This window comes from Harpia harpyja, chromosome 1 (genome assembly GCF_026419915.1).
Source record: "Harpia harpyja isolate bHarHar1 chromosome 1, bHarHar1 primary haplotype, whole genome shotgun sequence".
NCBI classification, from domain to species: Eukaryota; Metazoa; Chordata; class Aves; order Accipitriformes; family Accipitridae; genus Harpia; species Harpia harpyja.
In genome coordinates, this window is record NC_068940.1 from 31,314,145 (window position 1) to 31,324,800 (window position 10,656).

Below are 10,656 nucleotides of genomic sequence, written 5' to 3' on the forward strand. Positions count from 1 at the left end.
ATGGGAGCTATGCCTCTAGATTAGGTTAAGGAACATGTGGGCTAATTTTGTAAGGCTCTCCAGCACTTCTTGTGGATTGTGGATTCTCTTTTAATCTTTAAATAGCTGCACTTTTCTTTTAGTTTTTAATTTAAAAAAACCCACCTCTAAGAAACCTGACAAAAGCAAGTGTTTCTCCACACACTTAGTTTGAAGGCAACTCCCAAATGACTGCAGTTAGTGAATTATACAGAGCCTTTTACTAACACAAATGGGCAAATAGGTCTAACGAGACATTCCTGGCTTGCCCCACGTGGATCCTGCACCTCTCCTTGCACAGGGAAGGAACCAGAGGGAGAAGATGGCTGTAGGGAGACCACAGCCTGCTCGCTGCTGTCGTCCTCCCCATCATCTCCCATTTTGCTGCTCTTGCTGATTTACCTTCAGCTTTTCAGCTCGATGTTTTCCCGGGCCAGAGAGGGATGATCCTGCAGGCATGCTGCGCTCGTGTGGGATTGCAGGAGATGGAGCCAGTCAGTCATGGGTAGAAAGGAGCGGAGGGTGTCTGCAAATTTGGCAGCTTCAAAGAATGAATTATTCTTAAAAATTAAATTTGAATGGAAGAGTTTGAATCTTGCAAAACAATGAACACCCTGGTTGCACATTCACAGTTCCAGGACAGTTTCAGACGAGGTTGCTGAACCAGGATGAATTCTCTGTCACAGGGAATTAATCCTCAGAGGGGTGAGAGAAGTGGTTTAAATATCCCTGAGGTGCAAAATACTCCTGGTCCTGAAGAAGAGGAAAAAAACCCAGGAAGTTACTTACAACCTACTGTTGCTTTCAGGATCATTTCCTGAGATACTTACCTGCCAAAAAAAGAAATGAGCTTGTCTAAGTTCATGTTGCAGCTTGTTTTCAGTACTTGAAAGCATTCATTAAAGGCAGAGGTAATGCAACAACAGCTCATGCCAAACAGTTGTGTTTTTTTTTTTTTAAATTCTCCTCTAACGATTTCTTTTAAAATCTGTGATTTAGCCAGTAGGTAAGTGACTGTCCTGTATTCCAGCTGCACTAGCTCATCGCTCCTGGTGGAATTAAAATGTGCCTTCAAAAGAAGGCGATTTTTTTTAACTGATGCATACAAAGAAGGTGGGCAGGAAATAATGCTCTTTCCATACAAAGACTTTTGTGACTTCCAAAAAACCCAGTCTATTCACAGCCCAAAGACAATGAAAAGGAAAAATCTCAGAAATCGTTACGAAGTTACAACCCAACTTCAAATCTTTGTTCTCTTTGAAAATGTCACTTTAATTATAATCAGAATTTTTTAACCAGAATTTTCTTCATTTTGTGAAGAGAGGGGAAAAAAAGCCCCCAACCAACCCCCAAACACTTCTCCCTCCTTCAAACCAAGAAAAATTCTTTTAAAGCACCAACAGTTTTGGATAGGGGAAACCAAGAGTTAGCAGAGCCTCTGCTTCCTATACTGCTTTCCATAGAGGGGAAGCAATGGCACTCTAGTAACACCTTTCTTCTTGCCACTTGGAAAATTGGATTTTGTCCGACATGCCACAGTGCACATTGCATTGCAATGAGGGAAGGCAGCGCGCCAGCTCTGCAGCTGGCAGGATAGCAGCATGCAATAAATCTTAAGAGTAGTAAACAGAGGATCAACATTTTCCACCTGTACGATTTTTTTTTTTTTTTCAAGGACACTGATTTTTTTTATTGTACAAAAACTTGTTGAGACAGCTTTCTTTGGAGGATTTGGGGTTTTTATTGGAAATGTCAGGCTTATTTTCCTTAGCGTGATCCACCTTCCCCCCATAGACATACCAACTCTCCCCACTGTCTTATCACCAGCTATTGTCGGGTAGCAGAGCTGGGGTATTGTATGAATATTAGGGTTTTTTTTAAATTTCTCCAGTGTAAATCTGGACATTTCCACAGCGAGACAGAGCTGGGTGATGCTGAAGAGCCAGGAATTGGGTCAGGACTGGGGATCAAGCCCTGCCTGTAGCAGGAAGGGCAGCATGCTTGCTTCCAGTTCTTGGAAGCAAGGAAAACTTGCTTCAGCTTTCCAGCTCAATTCCTCCTTTGCTCAGAAGATGTCAGGAGCACATTGACATCACTTGGGCATCCAGACACAATTTAACAAATGCAGTGCTTTACTCTTAATAGCAGACTGGTGGACTTGAACAATCCTCGAGCGTCTCTTTACTAACCCAAAACTGCTGGTCTGTAAATACTACTGCTAAATCCTTCATGTAAAGGGGAAACAAACAAACAAAAAGGGTTTTAAACCTTTGTTTCCTTCCATACTCCACCAGCCTGTTGGAAGAAAATAAAATCTGAGATTTCCACCAGGCAAATAACACCTGAGATAAGCTGAGACTAATTGGGACTCTGAGAGATGAGGTATGTCCCTGGGAAGGAGGAAGATGAGGGGATGCTGCCTGCGGTCCTCTGCGGCCTCAGATAAATTACTGGACATCTTGGGGTTGCTGTGTTTGAGGTCTATTTTTTGTGCAGCCTTTCAGCTGATCTGCTGGGGGACGCCCAGCCTTGGCAAACAGCCGATGGAGGATTTCTCCTTTAACTGGTGGTTTGCTGGGGTGGTTTGTCTCCCTCCCTTCTAGGAGCAGGCATTGAATTTACAATGTGAATTTTCTGGTGGCAGGTTCCAGCTGCTGGTTTTTTAATAGCTTTCTCTGCTAAATTAAAGAAATCCTAGAAGGTCATCCCAGGAGGGAATAGGTTCTGGTGTTCACCCGTGACACCAAATTTCCTCTTCCCTGCACTTGGTTTGGGCTGGAAGGCACCTTAAAGATCATCTAGTTCCAACTTTGGCTGCTACTCGCTCACCTCCCAACCATACACACCCTTCACCAAAATATATTCCAAGTGGCCAGTTTCTTGCCGTGAGTCACACCTGCTAACATTGCTTTTTTTTTAACTGCCTCTGCCCTCCGGCCAGATGCAGCACCCATCTAATTTTAGTCCTATGAGTCACACCACAGATTTTTGACACGGAGATATTTATCGCCTATTAGCTAGTGTAGAAGCCCACTCCACACATCCCAAGGACCAACACATCTGCTTCTGCTCCAGCTTCATTAGTGGTGTCGGTGTAAATGTATGAACAGCTTTGGACCTGCAGGGAAAGACTTTTAGCAGCATGCATGACCACAGCCAACAGCTCCACTAATTAAAGCATAGTGAAGGACCGACTGCTAATGGAGTGCCAAGTGAAAGACTTCTGTAGGGATTTTATTTCTTCTCCTTTTCCTTTCTGTGTACAGAAAAAAAATGAGTGGGCTTCTTGAACCCCCTCATTGTAAGCTAATGTGTTACTTGCTTAAAAACCTGTCAAAATCAAGGGGAAAGAATAATAATTTTGATGTTCAACTGCATGATTTCTTTCCCTTTAAACCAAAGCATTGTTTTAAATTATTTCAACCATCAAAGCTTATTTAGCAGAGATTAAAATTCGAAATGAGTTTAAGAAAAGATAAAGAACCATTTAGCTTGTTTTAATTGCAGTTGTCTTTGTTGGAGTTAGTGCAAATGAAATAGAAAAATACATTCAGGTATGAGTGGTGGTAGAGAGCAGAAAACCAGAATTTGAGCCTAAAAAACAACACATACTTATGTAGCTGTGATATTTTGTTTTGCAGCAATCCTTTATTTAAGATACTTAAGGAGCCCAAGACATTACAGAAATGATGAAAAAGAGAAATATCCTGCTTTATAGCAGCTCCAGGCCTGGTGGAAATAGATACTGCTTCTTTTGAAGGCAGTTTGCAGCATGGGAACTTTAGTTTGGTCTCTGCATTAGCTTGCAAACTTGATCTGGTAGGTACCTTCTCTATGTTTAGGCATCTAAAGATGACAAGCAAGGGTCATTGCACAGGAGTGAATGAAAAAGCTCATTCACGTTTTCATCTTGCAATAGTTGCTGGATTTCTTTACAGTTAGAATGAAGCATTTCTCACAGCAGTGAGCACTTTTTCGGGGTTTCCAAAATGAGTTCATGAGCCTTCAATAAGGGAAACCATGTGAATCACTAAAATATAATATTTGCTGATGAGTCTCTGTTGTGAAGCTTGTTCACAGGCGGCGAGATGCACAGAAACTCTGAAACAACATTTTCCCCTGATGGCTGGTGGCAAACAGAGAGATAATAAGGCTCAGCCTTATTGCTTTCCCTGCCTGCTGCTTGGAGAGGTGGGAATGAGGTCCTCCAAAAGAGCCTCTTAAATCTGATTCACAACCAGCAGGTTGGTTGGTGCTGGTGCGGGGACATTTCCCTGGCCCTGGAGTGGGAATTGGCTGCAATGTCAGTTCAGCAGCATCACAAGGTTTCTCCTGAAAGCCCCTTGAGGAGGTTTTCCAACAACAAGAGTTGTTCCTGTCTCATCTTAGCCAAAAGCAAGCAGCGCTAATACTCATATTTCTGTTTAAATTTCCTACTGTCTGTGCAACCAAGGACAACGCTTCAGCACTGCACGGCAGCTCCGCTCCCCAAACCCCCTTGGGTGGGATCCTGGGAGCAGGTACAGAAAACCAGGCATGGTCCTCTCTGCATCTGTGCAGCAAAGGAGCTCACAGCTAAGGTATAACATCTGCATACATTCAGATGTTAAGATGCACAGGAGTTACACTGCGAATATTGCTGTAAGTAAATTATGTAAACGCACTGGTGTTTATGCAAGTAAGCTAACAAGGATATGCAGAATGAAAATCTGCAGGGGGTAATAGTAACGTGTCATATATTTATACTACAGAGAAACCCCAGCAAGCATTTCCCTCTGCTTTAAAACAAAAACCTTATAAAGGGTAAAGGAGAGGAGATTCATTGCCAAAGTTTGCTGTGCTCTGCCACAAGAAAGCTCAGCAGTAGGCTGGGACTCAGCCTCCTCTTCCTCAGCCTGCCATGAGCACAGCGAGCTGCACTATGGGAGCTGGAAAAAGAAATAAGCCTGGGTCAGGTACAGGTAATTAATGAATTAACTCTCCTGTCCCTCCTCCTCCTCCCCAGGCTCTAAGTGGCAGAAGCCTGGGAGGGGGCAGAGATGCTTCTAGGTTGAGGTGAGGGTGAAGCTGGTTATTTGGCAGAGATTTTGGCCAGGGCTCATTTAAGTGAATACAAGTCAGGCTCTGAAGGGACAGAGGGTTTTTATTATTGTTTTTTCTACCTTGAAGTGCTGCCTTTAAGCCGTCGGAAAGGTCTCTAAAAGCCTCTGTGGGAGAATAGGGAATGTCAAAGCCTCTTCTCTGAGCAGTGGTAGGGAGTTATTGTGTAACTGGGTAGTGTTTAAGGGGTTACTTGATGTTAAAAGTCAGTATTCTGTGCAGTTTTCTGCTGGGGAAGAAGCATTTTTATGGGCTGTAGCTACAGACTGCTACAAACAAAGCCCTGTGTTGCATCTGGTGTTGGGAAGGTTTACCTCTTCTTCTTTTGTCCTGTCTCCTATAAAAGGAAAAAGAAAATTAAATAGGGACTAGTTATCCTGGTCGTGAAAAGAAAAAGAGTCCCTGTTTTTCCTTAGGGTTTCTCTGGAGTTAATCATGTGATCGGCTAATCCAAGTGCTCTGGGAAGGAGTAGGAATTTGGGTCTATGCAGTCCATTTGCATAATACTTGTTACTAACACCTGGTTTTAAAAAGGTGCTCTTGGCTTTGGTTCTGTTGAGGCTGGTCAGCGTTTGATGTCTTTCCAGGGGACTGTTCAGATGCAGAGATCCCTGAAAAAAATAGGTCTTCATCTGAGAGGAGCCTGACTTCTCATCAAACAAAAAATGGTCTTGAGGTGACCGTTCCTCCTCCTGGCAAAATGCAATGCTGCCTCTCTGACTTTTGTGTCAAGGCACAACTCTTGGGGGGTGTGTATGGGAGGAATCCCCCTAAGAGCAAGCTGGAAAAGCTTTTCACCCCAAATTCCATAGAAAAGTATTTGCTATTTTCTTCAGTGCTAAAATTTTTGCTTCTTAAAATCTAATTTGATGGGTGCTTGCGTTGTTCCAGCAGCAAAAAAGCTTAATTCTCTTAAATTCCTTCGTTTCTCTAAATAATTCTTCTGTGCTTTGTGTGTTTTCTAACAGCCCCTACTTCACCAGCCTTTCCAAACAGCTCAGTGAATAGGTCAGAGCCCCTTACAAGCTGTAAAGCAGGTGATGGAGATTACAAGGACAATTTTACCCATCACTGAAATGCAGTTAACTCAGAGAAGGAATGCAGCATCCCTTCGGCCACGCACTGCTGGGACGCCTCCGGCTGCTTGGGACTGCGGGCTGAAAAACATTGATGCAAACAGAGATTTGGGGCGAGGGGACACGTAAGCAAGGCGGGAGGCGACTGAGTGGACTAGAGGTTGGCAGGAGCCCGGGTACAAATGTTGCCATGGAGCCCGTAAGGATTCCAGTGATCCCATCTATTTGCTAGGGAAACCAGCAGCTGGATTTGGAGGGTGCACGCAGCAATCCGAAACCCACGCCCAGGCGGCAGGCAGCTGGCGAAGGGCTCCTGGAGCTGGGCTTACAAGGCTCGTCACGTTGAAATTGCAGACCTTGGCTCCCTGTGAGCTGAGCACAGAGACCTAATGGAGCGTCCTGTGGAGGGAAAATTAATTAATCCACCAAATCGAAATCCCCATCGTAAAATATTCTTTTCCACCTGGGTATATTGACAGTCGGAGCCTGCAGGGTCTGTGAGCAGCCTGAGGATGATGGCCAGCAAGAAACTGGGGAGTAAAATGAGGGAAGAAAAACCCAGTAGTGTTCTCTTGATAACATTTAGTGCAGATGCTGCATGGAAGTTGAGAAATAAAACAGGCAAATATTAGGTACCATGGGAGGGAAGGGAGAAGTGAGCATTTTTCTAATCCCTGAATTTGACAGTCAGTTTATATGAAATAAGCTCTGAAGGCTTCTGCCTTCCCCAAGGTATTTTCTTTCTAAATAGATCTATAAATACATTAATTAGCCAAAGGAGAAGCAAAGGAGTTAAACCCTAATCATGTAAATGTGTTGTTTCAATTAATTAATGCACGTGGCACTTGTGCTCTAGTGATAGGCACCCTAAGGAAAGACAGACACAAACGAGAATAATCATATTTAACAGTCTACTCCCATTTATTCCTGCAAACATTAATGGTGTCAAACCTTCCTATAATCTTTCTCCATAATTCATTGTTGCTTGGCAGTGCCGTGTTATAAATTAGCTGGAATCACAGGCTGGAAATGATAGTTTTGCAAAAAAAAAATAATGTGTTTACTTGATGACTTGGTGAAGGGATGTAAATAAGGGAGAAGTGAAGCACTGTTTTCTGGGTTGGCTGGTTTGGGAATCTCTGTGTCTGGGATGGTGCTGGGACCAGCACCCTGTGGATGGGTGGGGGCTGGGGCTGGGTGTTTACTGGATGGGTGCTGATGGGGCTTTGCCAGGCTACGTGCTCAGCTGTGCAGGAGGATCACTAGAGCAAGCGGAGAGACTGGGAAGAAGAAAACAAGTCACCAAAGAGTATATTTTCAGCCATTAAAAAAATTCTTCCCCTTAATAAGGACCTTACTGACCTTCTTAAAACAGCTGCCCAAGCCGTGGTCCCAGCCTCGTGCGAGTACGGTAAAAGATGGATCCAATTTCTACTGTTTTTTTACCGAATGTTAGCATTTCAGCTCAGACAGTCACCGCAAAGGATAATAAACAGGACATGTTTATATAAACCTTAGGGGACTGTAATGTCCTTTCCATGCTGTTTCTGAGAACTGGAAGTACTGCGTCAGAATTAAAAGCCACTTTGTTAAGGAAAAGGCACAAAAGGAGTGTGGAGCAAGGCAGGGCGAGGCTGTTCGTGGTGTGGTGAGGCATGGATGAGCCGTGTGGAGGAGCCAGCATGGGAAGGGGCTCGCAGGCAAGTTCTGGCTCCTTGGAGCAAGCTGGGGTTTCTATTGGCAAGATAAAAATATCCACAAATTGTACAACGGAGGCATCTGTGGAGCCAGCAATTACCTCTTGGAGTGGGTGAAGGCTGCTTTTATTAAAAGGCAGGGCACGGTCGGGTTTGTCTGAGGCCTCTTTGGAGAGGTGGGATGTTTGCAGAGGTGGTTCTTAGGTGGGTTTTTAAGTCTCTACTGACCAGCAGCAAACATGCCTTTACCACAGCCTGTCTTGTTGGGATTTGGAGCTCCAAGGTGAGGGATGATGCTCAGGTGGAGGATGAACACGTTGCACAGAGACGCAGGAGCAAAGCTCCTGAGGTGATGGTGGGACCTGCAGTGCTCGTGGTCCACAAAGTCCTTTGTACTTGTCCTGACAGCGACAGCATCCTCCACCATGAAACACCCCCAGACTGATGGTACTTCTCCAGCATAAATGCAATTATTTGAAAGAATCGAGGAAGTAGTTAGAGAGGAGGCAGGAGTCAATTAAATAGCAGAAGCCAGCGTGTCACAGCTGTGAAAGTGGGATTTTTCTATCACATGTAGCTGGTGGACAGGGCTGAGAGCTCCTGAGGACGCTGGGGCAGTGGTAGCCCAGGGAAGCTGAGATTCATGGCTTCTGGAGTACAGTTGCTTTGGCTGCTGTATACCTGACTGCAAGGTACTGCACAGCTCAAGAACTGGTCAATACAACTGTTAAATACCATTTTTGGAAAACTCTTCAGAAAACACACTGCCAAAGGTCTGGGGGGGCAGTGCTGGGGGCAAATGCACTTGGAGCTCTTTGGTCCCACAGGCCAAATCCATCTATTTGATTTTTTTGAACCCCTTTCCCCCCCCCTTTCCCCCCCTTTCCCCCCCCTTTCCCCCCCCTTTCCCCCCTTTCCCCCCCCTTTCCCCCCCCTTTCCCCCCCCTTTCCCCCCCTTTCCCCCCTTTCCCCCCCTTTCCCCCCCTTCCCCCCCTTTCCCCACCTTTCCCCCCCTTTCCCCCCATTCCCCCCCTTTCCCCCCTTTCCCCCCCTTTCCCCCCCTTTCCCCCCCTTTCCCCCCCTTTCCCCCCCTTTCCCCCCCTTTCCCCCCCCTTCCCCCCCCTTCCCCCCCTTCCCCCCCCTTCCCCCCCCTTCCCCCCCTTCCCCCCCCCTCCCCCCCCTTCCCCCCCCTTCCCCCCCCTTCCCCCCCCTTCCCCCCCCTTCCCCCCCCTTCCCCCCCCTTCCCCCCCCTTCCCCCCCCTTCCCCCCCCTTCCCCCCCCCTTCCCCCCCTTCCCCCCCCTTCCCCCCCCCTTCCCCCCCCCTTCCCCCCCTTCCCCCCCTTCCCCCCCCATTCCCCCCCTTCCCCCCCCCTCCCCCCCCTTCCTTCCCCCCCTTCCCCCCCCTCCCCCCTTCCTTCCCCCCCTTCCTTCCCCTTCCTTCCCCCCCTTCCTTCCCCTTCCTTCCCCCCCTTCCTTCCCCTTCCTTCCCCCCTTCCCCCCTTCCCCCCCTTCCCCCCCTTCCCCCCCCTTCCCCCCCCTTCCCCCCCCTTCCCCCCCCTTCCCCCCCCTACCCCCCCCTTCCCCCCCTTCCCCCCCCTTCCCCCCCCTTCCCCCCCCTTCCCCCCCCTTCCCCCCCCTTCCCCCCCCTTCCCCCCCCTTCCCCCCCATTCCCCCCCCTTCCCCCCCCTTCCCCCCCTTCCCCCCCTTCCCCCCTTCCCCCCCTTCCCCCCCTTCCCCCCCTTCCCCCCCTTCCCCCCCCTTCCCCCCCCTTCCCCCCCCTTCCCCCCCCCTTCCCCCCCCTTCCCCCCCCTTCCCCCCCCTTCCCCCCCCTTCCCCCCCTTCCCCCCCCTTCCCCCCCCTTCCCCCCCCTTCCCCCCCTTCCCCCCCCTTCCCCCCCCTTCCCCCCCCTTCCCCCCCCTTTCCCCCCCTTCCCCCCCTTCCCCCCCCTTCCCCCCCCTTCCCCCCCTTCCCCCCCCCTTCCCCCCCCTTCCCCCCCTTCCCCCCCCTTCCCCCCCCCTTCCCCCCCCTTCCCCCCCCCTTCCCCCCCCCCCCCTTCCCCCCCCCCTTCCCCCCCCCTCCCCCCCCTCCCCCCCCTTCCCCCCCCTCCCCCCCCCTTCCCCCCCCCTTCCCCCCCCTTCCCCCCCCCTTCCCCCCCTTCCCCCCCTTCCCCCCCTTCCCCCCCTTCCCCCCCTTCCCCCCCCTTCCCCCCCTTCCCCCCCTTCCCCCCCTCCCCCCCTTCCCCCCCTTCCCCCCCTTCCCCCCCTTCCCCCCCTTCCCCCCCTTCCTCCCCCTTCCTCCCCCCCTTCCTCCCCCCCTTCCTCCCCCCCCTTCCTCCCCTTCCTCCCCCCCTTCCTCCCCCCCTTCCCCCCCCTTCCTCCCCCCCTTCCCCCCCCTTCCTCCCCCCCTTCCCCCCCCTTCCCCCCCCCCTTCCCCCCCCCTTCCCCCCCACCCCTTCCCCCCCCCTTCCCCCTCGAGGGCTTTCTCCTTCTAGAAAGGAACTGATGAAGAGGAAGGGTTTGCAATAACAAATTGTGAGCTTTGCCCTGGTTCCACAGCATCGCAGCATAAACCCTGGCCACAGCCCGTGTTGGCTGAGCTGCTGCAGCTGCCTTGCCATTGACACCCATGGTGATGCTCAATGCAATTAGAAGTTGATTTTCTCAATTTGTTGGGATGGGCTGGGGCGGGGGGATAAAGTCTGAGTTTTCTGTGACTTTTTTCCCCTCCAGTTGCTATGGTAACTGTTTTGTCAGGCCATCAATCTG

The 10,656-nt window shown here is 49.5% G+C and overlaps 1 protein-coding gene across 1 annotated transcript; it reads left to right on the plus strand.

Annotated features, from left to right (window-relative positions):
- Positions 1-8,781: 8,781 nt before the first annotated feature.
- Positions 8,782-10,416, plus strand: LOC128149273 (basic proline-rich protein-like; the record flags this gene model as incomplete). The annotated part of the gene is made up of 1 exon (XM_052808422.1): positions 8,782-10,416. A coding segment is annotated over one exon (1,635 nt), but the record flags the coding sequence as incomplete, so codon positions are not given.
- Positions 10,417-10,656: the final 240 nt, after the last annotated feature.